This window comes from Bemisia tabaci, chromosome 1 (assembly GCF_918797505.1).
Source record: "Bemisia tabaci chromosome 1, PGI_BMITA_v3".
NCBI classification, from domain to species: Eukaryota; Metazoa; Arthropoda; class Insecta; order Hemiptera; family Aleyrodidae; genus Bemisia; species Bemisia tabaci.
The window spans coordinates 6,542,369-6,563,114 of NC_092793.1; the positions used below are offsets into that span (position 1 = coordinate 6,542,369).

Consider the following 20,746-nt stretch of genomic DNA (forward strand, 5'->3'; position numbering starts at 1 on the left):
CATTTGCAGGCGTGATATAGTGTGCTATATGGATTTAATAGGTAGTGGGAAACTTGCAACGTTGCAAATTGAGGTACGCATGTTTCTACCTCACCGCTCGCGATTATAAAATGTGTAACTGCGCACGCGGCAGAGAGTAATCTCAGCGATAATCGTGATCTTCGGCCATGGAGTCGAAACGATACTCTTGAAGGCGCTCTGAGCAACTATTCCACCACAGAAGTATTGCACAGTATCATACGAAATTGAAGGCGCACTACCGAATGTACAAATAAATTGACTGACACCGTCTACCACTGTGTAGAGTCCCATTGATCCTATGATGGGCGGCTACTGTTCGATCGATTTTTGTGAAACTTGGTACCAGCGGGCCGATTATTGAAATTAATAGACAAAGCAATGGACAAAGAAGACAAAGAAGACAAAAAGGATACGGAGGGATCCTGTGATAGAAGCGATTAGCCGCAATGGACAAAGGAGGTAGGTAATAGACTAACTAAAACGGCACCCCACGAGAGGCCCTATATAGTTAGCCCATCATTTTCTCCCTTAGTCTATACGAACCACCCATTTCAACCAATAGGATCGCTCTATACTCCTTGTGTCATCTTTGTCTATCGATTTGTCTTTCAATTTTAACATTCAGCCCACTGGTAGGATGTTTAACCTCGGGACATTTATGGAGTTACAAGCATGAGATGAGAAATGGGCTCAGAAAAATTAATGATATTATAATTACAATACGTGACTGAATTTGTTCGACTTGTTCGAGTTTCTTACGTGGCATATTGTGGCACAACAGTACTTAACGACGATTCGTTATTCGAGTTGGACAAAAACCAATTTCAGCCATGAGAATTTCCAATAGACGTGAAAAAAATGTCTGACCAAATCGTGAGAGTATAACTTCTCCTAGCGTGGGATGGAGATAAGGGTATATGACTTTTCGTCAATTCAGGTTAAGTATGCAGCATGCAGTTATACAATCTTGAGGTGTTACGCACACTCTATTGTCTGTCTGTGGTTGAACAATTTGATAAATCTTTTCAAGGTTGAAATACACGGCCCAACGACCCACTTAAATCTCTCGAAAGGAGAGTATCATTCCTTTGTTTTTGTATACCTCCGGATTCTTACTAACGAAAGCCACTTTACTATAGGAATGTTAATGTCATCTCGAACTTAATATGCGTTTAAAAATACGACTAAAACTTTTCAGTTGTACTTTTACTTTTAGAGTCAGTGCTTTTTAAATACTCTTGGGAGGGAAGGTAGAGAGGGGAGAGGATAGCGTTACGCAATTTTGTTTTAACGCGTTAAAGAATAGGGACCTTAGCCTCAAAAAAGTCAGGGGACTAGGGTGAACTAAAAATCCGAAAAGGCTTACATATTTGTTTGAGTAGACACACTTCCATAGTTAACTTTTTTTGAGGAGCTATGTCACGTGACGCCATTTTAAGCTCCACGCGGAGTTGTGAAGAAGGGATGACTCACATCATCTTTTACTGGACGAGAGAACGTAACTTCATTCCGAGGTTGCAAAATTCACTCAAATAATCCAATTTTTACAAAAATTTACCAGTGCAATTTAAGTCCAAAGTTGTTTCGATTTTTGTGTGCGATCAAAGAAAAATCGTCGAAATTGTCAGTTTGAAATGCTCAAGATTCTATTGGTAAAAATGCAATGTGCGAGGAGACATTTGGCAGCATTGAAATTTAGTCAAGTTCTTTCGTGAAGGAAATAACGATATCTGTAACGAGTTATGACTTTGCTATACAGGGTGATTCAAAAGTCTCGCACCATACCTGTAATCCCTTAAGTTCTTGCCCTTGTTCAAAGTCGTCCCTTTAAAATTTTGAAGGCTCCAAAAAGTCGTTTTCTTGGGTCTACGAGCACTCAAAAAATTTCATTTCTCTATCTATCTATCTCAGTACAATTTGTTTAGAAGTTATGGAAATGATACCTGGCACTGGTGGTGCGGGACTTTTTGATCACCCTGTAGAATACTTCTCGATGCGAGAATCTCAATAACGCGTAATTGCTCCACGCAAATGATAAAGTTAAGAGTTAATTGCAGAATTTTCTGATACACCCATCGCTGATTTTATGATCCCTTCAGAGACAACTCTTTTCACCTCAGCAACTGTTTGCAACACATCCTTAAGACATTGAATGACCGCCAACACTGAACGAGAAATTCGACAACGTGGTGTGCCAGGTAATGTCTCTATTTAAAATAGGCACTTGAGCCGCCTGAAGTGAAGGCCCTTCTTGACGAGTCCAGCTAATGACATCAATTAGCCGTAAATGGCGAACCCAAAGAAAACCAGCGAAATGAGTCACATCCGCTTCTCGGATTGGTCGAAAGAGTCGGCAAGCTCTTACAATCGACTGATTCATACGGAAAAAAATAGGATAGTCATCACAATCAGCCGCTGGACTATCCTATTTTTTCCGTGTAATGATCACGTTATTAAATCCGATGGTTCTACTTGGAGAAAATGAACTCTTTAAATATCGATCGTTTTGCGACGCTTTTCAAGACCGGCGCAATTTAATGATCATATATTGACCGGTGTAACAACTAAATTGGTTTTGTGGCGAGCTTCGCGGAGAGTAAAGGATTCGTGCGAGCTTCAGGATTACAAATGGGTTAAAGAGCGAATTTATTTTTTTTATTATAAACCTGCAATCTGCAATTTTGCACTACCGTAATCCCTCCAGGAAAAGTTAATTTTCTGACAAAAGGTAGGGTAGCTTTGGACAGCTTTTCCAGTATTACTTGGTTTTTCCTCATCAGTTTTGACTATAACACAAAAAATTAACAAATTTTCGCCTGTATAAAGTAAGCTTCATTATCAATTTGGTCGTATTTCGAATAATTTCCGATATGAACGTGTAAGGCGTAATTGTACCGCGCTCTTAAAAATAATTATAATCTGCTCCCATATTGAGGATACGAGTGAATTAACTTGTAGTGCAAATTAAGAGACACCAATCTAAGGGCAATACAATGTGATCCTGAGTCAATAATTAGTGTCACTTAGAATAACTTTAAAGTTAATCAGTCTACTTGGAGTCAGTTTGGGTCAAATTGATTAAAATGAAGTCAAATTGGATTCGGAAATAGAAACAAAGCTAATTTGATCCCATCTTCAATATGCCATGGAAATGTTCTATAAATTTTAACATAGCATACAATTAAAAAGGAACCAAAATGCTTCGTAAAATATTTTTAGATACATCTTTTTGTATTTTTGGATCTTTTTAATTAAATAGGCTGGTGCGGACCGACGAACCTCTCTAGTTCCAGCTGCCTAAAACTTACTACGAAGGCGGTCGCAATGCTAGAGAGTGTCTTGTAATGCAATGTTTTCGGAATATTTGTTATAAATTGCATTTGAAGTATTTAAAATGTAGAGATATTACCTAGTCCGTCTATCTGCTGTCCGGTAGAGGATAATTTTTAAATTACTGCTAAAACACAATGATAAGTACATGATAAAACGAATGACCGTGGGTAGCGCTGAGTGCCGATAGGATATTTCTCGGTTGCGGTATATCAAAATCTCCAATGCTAATTTATCCTTAGGAAACCATCCGTAATTTTACGTTTTTAGCATTGTAAAATCACACAGAATATTCGGGTACAAAATTACATACATTTGCTTTAATCATAACAGATGAAACGTTAGAGCAGATTATGAGACACTGCAATCAAGATATGCCTCTTCTGTATCCAGCGCTTCAATTACTCGCCTCGCTGCATGTCTTTCATTCCGCCGAATGCGCCTTCAATAGCCGTGACGGCAACATGAGCGGCTTGGGAGTACGAATAGTTGCGCGCGGTTATTTTGCCACTTTTGCCCCGTCCCGGTAAGGAACACACGCTGATTCCTCACCTCACTGCGTGTCTCTCATTCCATCGAGTTCGCCTTCAATAATCGTGAACGCAATATGTGCAGCTTCAGAGCACGAATAGCTGCTCGCAGTACCGCTATCCCTTTTGATTTTTCTATGCGAGGAACACGCGTTGATTAGTCAAAATTAAAGGGAGGAGTGGGAGGAGGAGCCGGATGAAGGAAAAGGAAGAGAGGATGGAGTAGAACATAATAATAAATATCTAGTTTTCTTCAAAAGCTTCAAAATATGAGCAGACTGTTTGCGGCGTTACAACACTGTTCACACCGGAGTGATTGGTATCATTCTTAGGTACGTATTTTACTCTTTAATATAAAATCATAAATGTAAAGCGTAACGCATAACACCTTAGGTGCGAAGCGCTTCGAGAGGTCGGACCGCAAGGCGGTCAGAGGGCGCACCCCCTAGTTTCTGACGATAAGATAGCTATGTCAGCGGAAATTTTTCTCAGATACACGAAAAAATGGCTAATTCGCTGAAAAAGGCTCGCAATGAGAAAGAGGCAACTCGGAGAGGAGAATCTTCTGAGAGGGGAGGCGGAAGGACAATAAAAAACAATAAAAGAATCAGTGCAAATAAACCGACGAGAGGGGGAGGGGGAAATTAGTGATGAATAGGGAATGAGAGGCTAAGCTATGAATAACAAGGACCAGGCAGGAGTTTTGACGCGGCACATATTCGCCGTTTTATCGGGGCCGATTGATAAATCTCCTCCCGCGGAAAACACAATGATTTTGTTGGGCAAATACAATTATTCGGGCCCGTGGCCGAGGGAGGGGCGAAGGGACGAAGGGAGGGGGTGCGGCGTGCGGCGTCACGTATCGACCGCGTCGCGCGGGACTCCTCCACTGGGATCCCCGCGCATCCCCGGGTCCCTTCGCGTTGCCACTTCCTTCCCTATATCCAACTCACTTTCCACAGCTTTCATAATCATCCCTTAAACAGCTCCGTTGCACTGAAAAAAAAATCTCGGTGTATTTACTAAGAAAAGGGTAAAATTACCAAGAATTCAGGGTTCTATTTGATCCCAGTTTTTTCTTGGTAAAATTACCATTTATGGAATTGGTAATTTTACCGAGAAATCCCGGTAAAATTATTGAACTTTCTCGGTAATTTTACTGGACCCCGGTAAAAACGCCAATATTTTTTATCGACTGTGGTAGAATTACCGAGATAAAATGGCAAAAGTTACCGGGAATTGATTACCAATAAAAGTGATATTCTTACCTGAAAAAAACAGTAAAAATACCGGTTTTTAGGTAAGCTTACCGGTCTGTCTTGGTAAAATTACCAATAATTGGTAAAAAAGTGAGATGGTAAAGGTACCAACGGACCTAGGTAAAAACGCCGAGAATTTTTTTTCAGTGTGGGGCCGTCCTTAAGTTACGTAACGCTCTAGGGGGAGGGGGATTGAGGAGAGTGTCACGCAATTTTTTTTACGTGTCAACGCATAGGAGCCCATCGGACTTGGAGTACCTTTATAGGGAGAGTATGGACAACTCAAAAATTTGGAGGTTAGGTTTGATCAGGTCATGTAGCTCTTGGGGCCCAAGAGGGCAACCAATATATGAACTCGATCTATCCAGTGGTACTAATTTTCACAATAGTAAACTGTGAAAGTACAGGTAAACTGATAAAAAATTATATAAGCCCGTATAAAACTTTGATTCCCCATAAATTTTCTCAGTTCCAAAGCCTTCATCCTCCAAGACGCTTGTTTACAATGCGCTGTCGGCCATATCGATTAATCTTTCAAGTGCATAGGTTAGCAGAGGCCAACTCCAAACTAAGATATTGAATGTGTCTTGATGCGTGAATTTCAAACCGCGAGTATGATTCGACAAAACATATAACCCAGGAAATGGATTCTTGCAAGGGGTTACGATTGCCTTTGCAAAAATTGCAGATCACAAGAGAAAAATTCCATTCTTTTGAAAAAGGTTGAGGGGTGCGCAAGGTTACTTTAAAATATTCAAACCCTGAAATTTTTGTCTTTCATATTTTAAATTTTTGTCGCGGCGTATTAATCCTCGCTAGCATCAACTTTCAGAATTGGACGTATTTCTATAAAACGGGACCGTGTGCATTAAGACATTAGCCCTGAGACCCTTATGGCCTGGTTATACACGCTCAAATTTCCGTCAAATTCCGATCAAAATAATGACCAAGATGGCGGTCAAGAGTTATCTAGATTGATGAGTAAAATTAATTAAAACAGCGTGTTGATTGAAATAAGCATGAAATAAGCACGGTTGTGTGGAAATCAGATGAAGGATGAGCCCCACAGCTCCATCATCTACCAACAAATTTTTGCAGGCCGCAGAAATTTGATGGTAGATGGCCAGTCACCATTTGATCGAAAATTGATGGAATTTGAGCGTGTGACCAACACAATAAGAATACATGCATAACAGGGCTTACGTCATAATGCACAAGCACATAGTTCCTTTTGATAGAAATGAGTCCAATAATTGTACTGTTGAATTTTACTCGCGCTTCATGATAACGGTTTTTTTTATAGGTCCAGTTACACGATCAAATTGAGCCACCAAACTGAAGCTCTGATTGGTGGAAAAAGACCTGAGGTGAGGATGCGACCAACGAGAGGCCCAATTTGATGGTTCAATTTGATCGTAACCAGGTTCCAAAGCGCTCTATCAATGCGCCTTCCTGCTTCCTCCCTTAATTATAATATAAACCAAATATGGCCATCGTAAGGGAACCAGCTGCTTAAGAAACGGCTGAAAGGTTCTTCTGATTGGTTGATAAAAGGAAGCAAGATCGATGCGGAAGAGGTTAAGATCACGCACGTTACAATTTCGCCTTCAATCTTTGAGGTAGGCTAGAGGACTTACTTTTCGTGGCAAAATAAAAGTAGTCACTCCAGCTTTTTATTGCTTACACGAGGGGTGTACTCGTACTGCCGTGCTATGGAAGAACGCCGTATGAACCTTTAGACGCAGCCAAATTTCCTTAGATAATCACGAATTTTCGGAATATTTTTCTACCAATTTTTCAAATACTTTTGTTCGCAATTTCACCTCAAGTTCGTGAAAAATTTCTCTGAAAAATATTCATGACTGTCCTCAAAAATAAACATTTTATCGAGGGAAATTTGGCAACTCTCGAATGTTCATACGGCGTTTTTCCTTAGCACGGTAGTGTAGAGATCCGTATCGGCAATTTTTAATCTTTAAAAATAAAGATGAAATAAAAAGACTGAGTTGGCAACAGCCGCGGAGGGAATATCGCTGACGGTTGCCCAAATCCTCGTGTTAACACTGTTCCGCGGATTTTCAGACAGGCTCCCGGGGTTTAATGAATCCCTGCCCCTTCGCTTCACTCTTTATCGCGGTCTCCGTGTTAATTTTTGATACGGTTTTTTGTTTCCGTTTCCCCTTCTCCTCCCCTCCCCTCTCCTCCCTTACTCGTTCCGTTGGACCGCGAATTGTCCCAGCCCGGCAATTCCGGCATATCTCAAATACCGGTCGCAACACTCATGCAAAGAGTGTTTATCTCTGTGGAAAATCAAAAGTAGGTCTTATATTCAGCTGTCAAGCAATTTTGAGGTCACTCTCTAAAGCTGGGGTTTGATTATAGAAAAGATTTCACCCATTGGCATGACCTCCTGCATAACAGAAGAAAAGTTATAACTTTGCACGGAAAAATTTCGACTCAACAGTCGGCTCTGAGCGAACTTTTAAGCAATGTATTGCACGATGCGGTAAAATTATAAAATTGGCTACGAGATTGACTGGCCCAAAGTATATCTAAAAATACTGTGAGAAATTTATAAAGTTGAAAGTTGGTGCATTCGTACTGGAAGTGTCTTCAAGATTTTTTTTGAAGGAGCTTTAAAGAAGTCAGGGACTTAAACGAAACGAAAGGAAAATAAGAGGATATATCAATGACAAATCTTATGATGATTTCACAAGATATCTAGTTTTGTATTATGATTTTTTTGCTTACTTATGTTTGACTTCATTTAGATGTCCGTCTCAAATATTTTTTTGCAAGAATGAGTACACTTTATAACTATGAACAAGCCGGAAGCTACCTATTTCTCCCTGATTCAGAAAACAAACACATGAAGAAACAATTATATAAATAGTCCCCTGGCTATTCTTAACTATTTTTATGATGAATTTTTCCAGAACTTTAAGGCGTTATTAAGCATCTCATGAACAACTCATGAGGTTTTCATTTTTGAAAACTTTTTTGAATGTAACGACGAAAAAATTAGGTTATTCTTTTTTTCAAAACAAATGGAATTTTATCGTAAATCATTACTTAAACACTGTTTTATTTTTTTAGAATATTCTCTATGAAGAAGGAAAAAACATGCATTACATAAATAAATGTAGTATTACGAAGGATGAAGTAGACGAATATAGCATTGCACGTGTCTCACTATAACGCAAGTCTATATTATTCTGTTCCAGTTTTTAGGTCCTCTGAATTTACTTTACTCAGAATACGTACATGACCAATCTTTTAAGCATGCTGGGCGCTTTTATCTAACTTAAAACTGGATGTTTTGAAAAAACATTCTCTTCATTGTGCCAAAAAATAAAAGGTTAAGTATTGAAATGAAACTTTTAAGATGAACTGTGCTGATGAAAGAAAATGACGGTTGGCCATCACTGGAAAAAAAGTCGCTTGGATCTAGAGTTCACACTCTTAAAAACATTGACAAGAAAAAATACTCTTTAGTCAATCGTACTTTATGCTGAAATCAAAAGAAAATCCGCCTAAATCAAGGGGCTCGGCTCTTTGATTCAAGGAAAAAACTGATTGAATTAAGAGTATTTTTTCTTGTCAATGTTTTTAAGAGTCTGGACTCTAGATCCAAGCGACTTTTTTTCCAGTGATGGCCAACTGTCATTTTCTTTCATCAGCACTGTTCATCTCAGAAGTTTCATTTTTTCCAGTGTATAATTAATTATCAATTGGAATAGAAATTGCAAAGCCACACGCTTACATTTGATATTATTTTTCTCTTTTGCGTCGAGATAAGATAAACATTCAAAGACTCTTCGATTCTCATGTAGGTTGAGTGTTGCCGCGAGAATCACCATAGGATATCGACGGTGAGTCGGTTTGCGCGCGCGATGAATCACCACGTATGAAAATTTTAAGGAATGATATTGATTTGGTCTACTTCAAAAAAATAAAATGCGAGCGTAGATTTTTAAACACCGCAAACGAGATACGTGGTTTGGTAGTTTCACCGTCGATATGCAAGTTTCATCGATAAAATTTCACTCATACTTTTTAGAGAATCTATACGGCATACAATTTCCGCATTGCGAACTTTCTTCGTCGTATAACAACTCATGTTCTTATGTCTAAACTTCGGATGACCTAAATGATGGGCCAGTGGCACTGATGTTTTCTTTTAATTAATAATGTATTGAAAATACAGTGTGTTCTGAATTTCTAGGATTTTTTTCGGATTTTTTTTTAAACCCAAAATGGCCAAAAAACTTGGTTTTGAAAATGCCAAAAATGGGATCAGATATTTTCGATGGGCTCTGATGACGTAGTCGTACGGAGGAGACAGCGTGTGCTGATTAGCTGAAATCAGCTTCAAGTCCTACTACGTCAACTCGACTGTTAGTTTTTGACTGGCCGGATTTTTATTAGCCTTTGCTCCCGTTACAAGTACTTTTTTGAAATTTTTGATACAATTTTTTTTCTTTTTTTTCGAGTAATTTATCGTGAGAGAAACCTCACTATAATCCTGTAAAAATGCCTGTCCACTGTCCTATTAAGCAGTGGCGTGGCATGTTTTGCAATTGCAAAATTCTGCAAAAAATTTCAAGGAATGATGTCAATTTGTTCTCCTTCAAAAAAATAACATAGAGGCGGAGATTTTCAGACACTGCAAACGAGCTAAGTGATTGCGAACTTACGCCATCGATATGTCATTCCTCGAGTCTTGTTGCGTTCTTTTATTTTATTACAAAAATTGAGTTTCTTCTTTAAAGTAACGCAATACATCGTGTCGGCGCGTTGACCCAGAGATTTTTCAACGTTGAATCCAAACTATAAATGACATTAAGGATGCTATAACTAAGCAGAATTTAACCAACGAGCTTAATGTGCCAGTCACAGAGCACTCAACTCCGTAAACGTTACTTGAAATTTCGAATTAAAGTAGGTAAGCAATGTTTCAAAACACAAATGAAGAGAATCCAATTAGGATATCAAAACTTAATCAAAACTCAAACGAGCAGGAGAGAAGAACAAATATGATCCACTTGAGACGGTAGGAATGAGATGATTATTGGTTTGTCAATATCAATAATCACGCACTCTTTTTCTTTCCTTTCTCTCTCATTTCCGTTTGCTAGTTCCGATATAAAAAGCAACAAGAGGCTAAATACCAATCCCCAAGTGGTAAAATCTACATTTTTGTTCAAATTTTAAAACTAGAAAAATTGTTTGACGTGGTGATTTGCCTGAAAAATTTTATTTTTGTGAAGAAAGTTATAAAGGAGGAATTTACTATCCTCCAAAATTTTGCGCGATTTTTATTCTCCCGGATGAATACTCATGCATGCACCTTCTTTTTTTATAATGCATATTATTAGTTTTCACTTTTGATAAAAACATTTTTAGAAACAAAACTAGCATACTTTTAAGAAGGGACGAATGCTATTCATTTTACACATTCAATCTACAGGTTATAGTCAAACACATTTTTACACCTATTGGGATATTTTCCATCGACTCACTAATGACTGCCCATGGTAATGTAGATACTGAATAAAACTTGCAAGAATAATTAAAGTATTGAGCTTCCAGCCGTATAGGCGTGTTTTACAAACTCTCGAAAGATGAAAGAATCTTTTTTGGTATACTTGCTGTTTCCAAAAATTTGAGACACAGTATAGTGACCAAGAAACAAAAATATATGTATATGGATTGATTAACACATAAGTCGAATTTACCCTTATGACCGTTGTGATCTGTGGGCGTAGGCTCAATTTTATAAAATGGCTAAGTTTTTGGTTACTATTCTGTCTCAAATTGTTGGAAACAGCAACTACACCACAGCTGAAAGCTCAATACTTTATTTCTTTCAATTATAAGCAGCCGAAAACCCAACAATTCTGAGCAACCTTTTATTCCCTATTACGTATCAAACTTCGAAGGATTCTTGATACACGTAAAGTACTTGAGTTTAGTTAAGAGAGAGAAAAATAATGTAAGAAAAATATTAATCAACTGCAATACTGATCTGTTGTATGGCATTTTTAGATCATAATTCAAAAGAAAACTTCATTACGAGAGCAAACACTTACATTTTCTAGAAATCGAGACAGTTCAAACGTAGAATAAGACCCTCCAAGAGTAGAGAAAAATTATGGAGGGAAATGGGAGGGAGAGGGGAGCTTAAGATAAGTTCTGACCGATTATTTACCTTTCATACCTATATTGCGCCGAAGATAAAAAAAAGAATCGAACTCCGATACGTATGAAAGAAACGTGCACTTTTTAAAGCGGTTAGATACCTATTCCCGTCTGGGGCCTCAAATTTCAAAGCAAAAACAAGCAGAATTGAAGAATGTTTCCTGTTGCCTTTTGGGACTGTCGATTAAGTAAGCAAGGCACTTGGAGGGAAGGAATGTCAAAACTCAAGAGGTGCCTTAAAGAGAGAAGGGAGGGTCAAGCACTGCCTTACATGTCCATGGCAAAACGTCAGCTTGAAGAAATGCCGTTTTTAAATCAATACTTTTTTTGAAGTCTTCAAATTCTCTTTTATTCTAGATACATCATATCACAAGAATTGCCAAGTTTCATCTATCTCATTATCTTTCATTCCACAATTGGACGTATTTCTGCCAAACGAAACTATGTGCATTAATTATGACGTGAGTCCTTTTACGCCTATATTCTTATGTGTCTCAGGGCTCATATATCTTAATGCACATCGTTCCGTTTGGTAGAAATACGTCCAACCAAGCCACATGAGTATTGCCATATTAAATTAAGCAATTTAATTTTTACGTAAAAAGATTATCCGAATTTTTGTGTAAATATCAGTGAATTTACTTTCCTTAAAATTGTCAAAAGAATCTGCAAGAACATTCTCTTGTAAAAAATTGAATTGCCCCATTAAATTTGGCGATACCTGATGTGGTTTGGTTCCTTTTTGCTAAACGCGGTCCAATTACAAAGCGTCCATTACCCTCTAGATGTTTTTAGTTTCTTTTTCTCAGTTCGTGGATCACGCCGAGAGCAAAATATCGTGTCAATAGTAAACTGCTTACTAAGTGGCATAAATCGCGTACTGAAGACACGGCTTGAAACAGCTTGAAATTGTTGTCAGCTACGCATGGTCATCTTTGACGCAAGGTTTAGCTTAAACCACAGGAGAATCTCACGGGGTCACGCACTCACGCGGAGGTTCGGCGATTTTGAGGATTTGGAGACGGCTTGGCTCCTTGACCACCTCCCACACTGCCGTGCTAAGGAAAAACGCCGTATAAACATACGAGAGTTGCCAAATTTCCTCCAACAAATCGTTCATTTTTTAGGAGAATTATGAATATTTTCTCTCGAAATTTTCAGATAATTTAAATCTGATTGCGAAAAAAATTCTCCGAAAAATTGGAGGAAAAATATTTACAGATTTGCCCGAAAATTTGTATTTAATCAAAAGAAATTTGGCAACGTCAGAGGGCTCATACGGCGTTCTTCCCTAGCACGGCAGTACAGACACAAGAAGGAGAATGACAATACGAGCGGTTGAGGTATCATGCACCATTGTTTCCGTGCCACTCTTTTGACCTGTATGCTACCTCTTGTCAAACATAGTCTTTCAAGTTCAGCAAGAACGACGTAAATCCTGCGGGAACTTGGTGCTGATACGGGGTTCTTCCTGAACACAGAAGCAACCTGCGACGTGGTCACTTCACACTGACTGGCGAGCAGCGAGCTCGACCTATGAGAGTGCTATTCTGCCGTGCTAAGGAAAAGCACCGTATAAACCTTCAGGCGTTGCCAAATATCCTTTGGTGAGTCACGAATTTTTGGGAAATTAGTGCATATTTTCCTTCTAATTTTTCAGATAATTCTGTTCGCAAATTTTCCTAAAGTTACTGAAAATTTCAAGGAAAAATATTCATAGATTTCCTGAAAAATAAACATTTTATCGGAGGACAAGTTAAAGTTTATTTGATTTTTTTTTTCATTAAAACACGGTTTTATTTCGTCTTCTGTAAAAATTTAGTTTTTCAAAAAAAATTCAGGTTTCAAAATCAACTGATTCTTGCGAATTTAAGGATGTCTTACACTAATGATCGATTTTGATTGGAGGAAGTATCTTCTTAAACCATTATTTATATCATGGTAAATTTTTGACGCGACTTTTCACCCTGCCTAACCTACCCAGCCTGCTGCCCTGTCAATGTTGAAGTATGAGCAACAATTCTCTTTCAGATATTCCACGAGGGAAGGTTGGCTGCCCTTTGACCTCTGTAGGGTATCCATGGAATGTGCGCCTACACGTCTACTCTTTACATGTCGACTCATAGTTTGTCAAAACGGACATTTTCTTGTTCTCTCATTAGGTTGTTGTTCCCTCACGAAAGAACGTAATTACATTTGAGAGGCTTGGAGGACAAGGCACACAAGTGAAGGTTTTGCTAATTCGAGAAATGCGTATCTAAAGTTTCAAAATTACATGGAGTTCTAAGGCGGAAAAAAATTTAAACTCTTTTTTTTTATTTGTTGTGAATTTTTCACAGAATATACTTTCAAACTAAACTTTTCGTCGAGTTCATGAATAACTCAATTTTTTCAAAAACTGCTTTTGTGCGCCTTGCCCTCCTAACGCCTCATTTCAGTGCTGCCAAATGTCCCCTCGCAAATTGTATTTTTACCAGAAGAATCTTTGGCATTTCACTGATTTTTTTTCTGATCTCATGCAAAAATGAGAAAAAAAATTGAGCAAAATTGCACAGGTACTTATCTTGTAAATAATTGAATTGTCTGAGTCAATTTTGCGACCTTGGAATGTCGTCCAGGAAGCGACGACGCACAGTGGATCGAGTCAATCAGAGAGGTCGGACAAAACATTTGTGACTAAAACTGCAAATTTTGATGTTAATTTCGTCACATTTTTAAGTTTAAGGCGTGTTTCGAGAAGAAAATTTCAAGAGAAAACCAATAGAGCCACTTTCAGAACTTCAAAGCTTCGTATGAACGGAGTTATAAGCGTTTAAAGTTCCCAAATTTTGTCCGACCTCTCCTATTGGCTCAATCAAAACTGTGCGACGTATGAATTCCGCGGATTAGTTTGAACTCGCGTCTCGGCGCAGACCAGCTGGTGTGAGCGGACCTCAGAGCCGGATCCTTTTTTGAAGTTTTGACTCGGCCGTGTTTTACACCGTCCACAATACGGATTTAATGGGTTTACGTGCCGCGGAGTCAGGCAAAATAGGTTGAAAGGCTCCCGGTGGGCTCCATTCACCTTTTTCACACATTCACAGAATCCGTTCCGGTCTTTTCAGGCGCGCGTCTCTATATTTCATTCACGTCGCCGAACGCATTCTCGCGGATCCTTTCCGGAAAAGTAAAAAACCCGACCGGTAGCCAATTTCATAGGTTTCACGCCATGATTTAAATCAAACACTCACACAAGAATGCAATCCTTCGACACCGTTGTCGGGTTTACTTGGCACGTCGTTTCCTAGCTCCAACACGGGCGAATCGAGCGTTTTTTCCACGGAGGACTGGCAATTTTGTGGGCGGCTTGTTGTACAAATAACAAACAGTTTAATATGAATCGACACGGTTTGAATAATGAGCCCTCGGTGATCTACTTTAAAAGGGAGGGAGGGGGCGCGTTTGATGATTTTTCACCTGCTGTGACTATGGTGAAATTGATTTGAGTTGTGTCATTCTGCGAGAAATATGATGTAGACGGAAACACTTTCCGGATCATCAGATAGACCTCGCAACTATATATTTTCAGCGTATATCGTTTGTACAGAGGAATTTTTGTTGAGTTAAGAACTGGTTCAAACTTTTGGTCCACGAAACCTTTAGGAAAACTTGTCTGTAGACATTTGCCTTTTTTCTAATGATCATGCAGTTATAAAGATTGCCTGCAGAAATTTTGAACTGAGCAAGGCCCACTGAACCAATATTGAGACGAAAAAAAATCGAGTGATAATTTTTTATAAGAATAATATGCAAGAATAGCTCGATTTATTCGATGAAAAACAAACGCGAGAAAATGGGTATAGGTACCAAGCAAAAACGTGTTGCCAACGTAAAAAACTGCCACCGGTTTACTTACGATGGCTCATTTTTTAAACGTTAAAACCATCGTTGGTTTAGCGAGTTAGTACCGGGTGGGCAGAATTTGATGACCGGAATGTTGTAAATTGTATTATAATTTTTTCACCGTTGATCTTGCTGAACATCAATTTATTTTAATTTTGGCAAGAATTAAAAAAAATTAGTAAAATGAATTTTTGAAAAAAATTGTAAATGAAAGAATAGTTTATACATGACGATGTGGATTAAAATATCCACGAGGTTGATACTCCTCAAACTTTAAATTATACATGTGATTGTGATATGATACCTTTAGAACCAGGCAATCAAGCTCTAGTGGCATGGATCACTTATGATTATGAAGGCAACGCCTTGCAAAGTAATTTTCTTAAAATTTATTGTTTTAATCTTTATAAATTCTTATTTGCATTATGACAACATGAAGCTTTTAGACTTGTTTAAAACCTAAAAATGCTGCAAAAAACGAAAGCTAACGCTTATTGAGGAAAATCGACAAAAAAGCTAAATTTCTTACTTCACTGAAGCACAGTTTAGACGAAAGGCGACTCTTCCTCTACGATAAAATATTGGGTTTCCAAGCGACAAAATTCTCGAATTTCATCGAAAACTTGTGGTAACAGAATGATAATTTTCTCATTTCTACATACAATACTAGGATCAGGCTCTATTGTAAATAATTGTTCAGTGGCACCACCCTGGACAAATTGCCCATAGATGCATGAGACACCACAAATTCTTCAGTTTATACTTAATGTTTCCTGTCTCATTCGAGTATCTTAGCAAGATACCAACAGCTCCTCCAAAATTATGCTAATTTATCAGGAGATGACATTGATATTTATATCGTTGTCCATGCTAAACTAATTCGACATAAAAAAAATTGAAGTCTTATTTTGAAGAGACAAAGCAGCCTAGTTGTGCCAACTAGATTTTTTTGGGATGTATGAATTGGTTTAGTCTCACAGATTGAATACCTATTGCTACAAATCCTACTACGTGATGCTGTAATTTACAGATCGTAGAGAGGCAGATTCAAATTTCAACACTATGTTACGAGGTTGAATTTTAAAACGTTTCAGCATAGTTTTATGCCGCAATCACACGCTGAATTTAGCAGCTGAATGTGGAAGTCAACAGTCATCGCCCAACGGCTGAAATTTAGCAAATTCGAGTTATTTTCATCCAGATGTGTATCAAATCTACTCGAATAGACATTCAGACAAATTCAACATTAGTCCGATGGTTGCTGAGAATCGTTGCTGAATTTTGCGCGTCACGCGTAAAATTCAGGACCGATGACTTCCACATTCAAGCCAGATTCAGCTCCCACATTCAGCGTGTGATTGCGGCATTATTTAGAACACTTCCTAGCTAATTTTTCCAATGAGGACACGTTTTAGTTAGTTTCATCCTTCTGAGGTCGGACATGTTTTTTTTTTTTTTTTTTTTTTTTTTTTTTTTTTTTTTTAAATTTGTAAGTTAAGACGAAACGAAGACGCTGAGCCTGTGAAAAATTATTTCCCCATGCTCATGTTTCTCGAGCATCGACAAATTCTTAACTTGTTTTTCGCGTGGTTTCAAAATTCTCGCATCAGATGTTGAAATTGTAACATTTAATCGCAGCCCTTTTCAACTGTTCAACCCAAAGTACAGCGCACAATTTGTCGTTTAAACGACAAATTATTCCCTTTCGAAAGAACGTAACTACATTATAATTTTGCCAAAAATCCTATCCCAAAATCGTATTTTTACCAGGAAAATTTTGGGAATTTCTAACTGATATTTTCAACGATTTTTCTGCCAATCTCATACAAAACGCAGGATAATTTTGGACAGAAACTAGGCAGGAATATTCTTCCAAAAAAATTGACTGCTTTGAGTTAATATTCAACCTTGAAATGGAGTTACATTCCTTCGTTCGGAAAACGACAAATTGCAGAGGTGGACTCTCCATAATGAGAATTTAGGCGGATTTCAAAAGCTCAGGCCGGTTCTCGAATTCTTCGAGCCTTTCGCTAAAATTTTCCGGAATTTACTATTTAGTGACCTTTTTCTACATAACGATGAAAGGAAGCACGGTTCAATTTTGGACATCGAACTTTTTCGGCTCAGATGACCGAAGTTTTTGACCGCGGAAACCGAGCATTGGCTTAGTTTACCTATACATTCGGTTGCTGCAAACGAAAATTTCAGTCACCTGAACCGTGAAGTCCACTATTCAATATGCACCAAAGTTCAGCCCCAAAAATTGAACTTTTTCTTCTGAAAATAGTATAACAACTAGAATAATCGTCCTCAGAGCCGTAAAGCTCCCAAACCTTGATCGTTTTAACCATATAAGTCAGAGGAGCTCAAAAAAACGTTTGAGAGGGGTAATTTTCCAAAATTCCGGGGAGACTCCCTAAGACTCTCTCCTTAAAGAGGGCACTATATACCTTAACCGCCGCCGCCCCTCAGTGGATCGAGTCAATTAGAGTGGTCAGACATGACGGTTTTTACTGAAACTGCTAATTTTGATGTTAATTTTGTTACATTTCAATTTTTAAGGGGTGCTCGTAACAGAACATTTCACGAGGAAACCAATGAAATCACTTTTAGAACCTCAAAGTTTTGTATAAACGGAATTATAGGCGTTTAAAGTTTCCAACTTTTGTCCGACCTCGCCTATTGACTCGATCGACTGTGCGCCCCCTCCAAGAATAAATTGAAGTTAAATTCCCCTCCTTTTTGGAAAAACACTTTGATTTCCGGGGAATCTTTTAAAATTTTGAATATAAGGTAAAGATACGCACCTTGGCGTGTTGAGAGGTAAATCCTTTTATAAACGTCGCTCCAAGCGGGTATATTCACATTGAGGTAAACACTTATCCTGGGATCCACTGGAACTTTAAACTTAAGAGTCGGCACGAGACGAAGACGCACGAGATTGGTTCTGACGGGACGACGCGCGGATTGATGCCGGGCACGATTCAGGAGTCGAACTTAACAGAACGAGGAACACAATCGCAACTTAGAACTGGAACTATTTACAGTCTATCACAAATTAGGAGAGCCGGGAGGCCATCGCTTTGGTCGAGAGTAGAGATTGTTGCTAATATATATAACTCTGAACATTATATATATTTCAGGTTTAGGCATGAGGATCACAGGCTGCTTAGGCGAGCGGGTACTGTCACAAGGCAGTACTCGCCGTTGGCGGGTGGTGGTACAGGGAGCTTTGGTAGTAGGAATCGTTATACTGGGCGTACTGGGCCATGTCGTACATGCGGATCTCGGCCTTGCTCTCGGCCGGCAGGAGCCGCGTTATCGAGAACGGGTGCGAGGAGGCCGCGTACTCAGACTTGAGGTGGTGACCGTAGTGGTCCAGGGGCAAGCACCTCCCGGCCACGACGGCGGCCAGGTCGTCTTGGGGTTGCTGCAAACACAGCTCCGACTGGTGAAGAAGGCTCTCGTCCAGCTTCCCACTCAGGGCGCCCAGGTCGTTGCCCTTGTTGTCGTGGTGGAGTCGCTCGCCGCCCTTCTTGTCCTCGTGGTGGTGGTGATGGTGCGGGTGCGGCGAGACCGTCTTGTGCGCCTGTCGGATGGCTTCCTTCTTGTCGTCCTTGAACCTCTTCTGCCGCCGGAGATAGCACCCGTTCTCGAACATGTTCCCGGAGTCCGGGTGGAGGGTCCAGAAGGAGCCCTTCCCGGGCTTGTCCGGCGTCCGGGGGACCTTGACGAAGCAGTCGTTGAAGGACAAGGAATGCCGTATGGAGTTCTGCCAGCGCTGCTGGTTTTGCCGGTAGAACGGGAACAGGTCCATGATGAATTGGTAGATCTCGGAGAGGGTGAGCATCTTGGTCGGCGAGTTCTGGATGGCCATGGTGATGAGGGAGATGTAGGAGTAGGGCGGTTTGGCGTGGGTGTAGCTGCGGCGGTAGGTCTTGTCGGCGCGGGCCCTCTGGAGGGCGGCGGCGTCGGGGGAGGCGGCCTCGGGGACGCCGCCGAGGTCGGGGCGCCCGCCCATGCCGAGGGCGCCGTTGTAGCCCATGGAGCCCATGCAGGAGCCGTTCATCTGGGAGCCGTAGCCCATGGCGGCCGGGCCCATGCAGCTCCCGTTCATGGCCATCTGGGCGACCCCTGAGGAGGCGAGCATGTTCGGGTTGAAGGTGGGCGCCGTTTGCGGCGAGCAGTTGCTTACCGACATGGAGTAGGACGAGGGCGACATGGCGTGGCTCATCGAGGCCGAGTCTCCGTACAGTTTCTGCGAGAGCATCGTCATCCTAACCTCACTCGCATGGAGCGCGGTGCCCGGTTCCCCGCGGAGGGGCGACAAAACACTCACTGATTGAAAAAGCAAACACTGGAGCCGCGCCACGCACAGATCTGCACAAGAACGAGCGTGTTGTTTGGCTAAGAGAGGGGGACGCACTGTTTGGCTTTCTAAGATTCAACTGAAGTGCCTATACAAAGTCGAGGAGCGGCCGAGGCAGGAGCCAGGGCTCGCGGCCGGAGCATCGGGGGTGGGGGACCGCCCTCCAAGCCGAGACCACGCCTCCGGCCGGTTGCCACGGCGACGCCAATCCCGGAGCAGGACGCCGCCCCGCTCCGCCTCCCTCCTCCGGCGGCGCCTGGCGTCGCGGCGACCCACCGACGACAACCACGTCGCTCCGCGGCTCCATTCGCACGTACACGCTCTCTTCTCTCGCGCCTCGCTGCTTCGCCCGATTCCGGCCGTGCGCCCCCCCCCCCGCCCTTGTCGTCGCTTCCCCCCGCCCTTTGGCTTCCCCCTTCGAGTCCCACCCCCTTCCCTCCGATCCCGAAAATCCTAACGCATCCGTCTCCGAGTCGCGCCGCGGTTTCAGATTACCGGTATGCACTCTCTTATCGTCGCTGCAGTCTTATCGTATTCACCTTGAATTTACCTGAATTTTTTTTCTCCTTTGTTTACTTATTTATTTATTTATTTATTTATTTATTTTATTTATTTATTATTATTTATGTATGTATTTATTTGTATCAGTTTTCACGTTACTAAAATCTTAGTTATTGTACAATATTTTTTTCGTAATTTCGCTCGATTGCCTATACGCTTATAAGTTCATCGTTGTTAAATCGTGAGCATTCTAATGGTGTCGTAATTAAAAGGAAAAATTTAATTGAACAAGTATAGGGTTACTCTTTTTTAGAGCTTTAAAAATGTCAGGTGTTATTTGGGTAACCGGCGCAATGGCGTACCTAGATGAAGTAGAAGAACCCTTCCTCACTTCCGAAAACGCTCTTGAAAAATTGTGACAACGTGTATTTTTATAGTGGTACGCTATCAGACTCCCAGATGTATGGCCTCATTCTCAGACTTCCCCCATAAATGCACGCTTTTGTATCTGAACGCTTATGGCAAGTGAATAGTGAAGGGCATAGAATACCATTTTAACATTTTTGCATTCACTTACGAAATAAATCCTGCAGTTTCGATTTGTTCTCTTTGTGACCTTCATAGACTATAGCGCAAACGGATTATTTTTCTCA

General features: G+C 40.4%; 1 protein-coding gene across 1 annotated transcript in view; it reads right to left on the minus strand.

Moving 5' to 3' along the window:
• fkh (fork head box protein) overlaps positions 1 to 19,697 on the minus strand; it is a 32,438-nt gene extending 12,741 nt beyond the window's left edge. Inside the window, exon 1 of the mRNA XM_019050116.2 lies at positions 18,031 to 19,697. Within this exon, the coding sequence (XP_018905661.1) occupies positions 18,411 to 19,499 (1,089 nt within the window). The 5' untranslated portion in view covers positions 19,500 to 19,697 and the 3' untranslated portion in view covers positions 18,031 to 18,410. The remainder of the gene's footprint in view (positions 1 to 18,030) is intronic.
• Between the last annotated feature and the right edge of the window lie 1,049 nt (positions 19,698 to 20,746).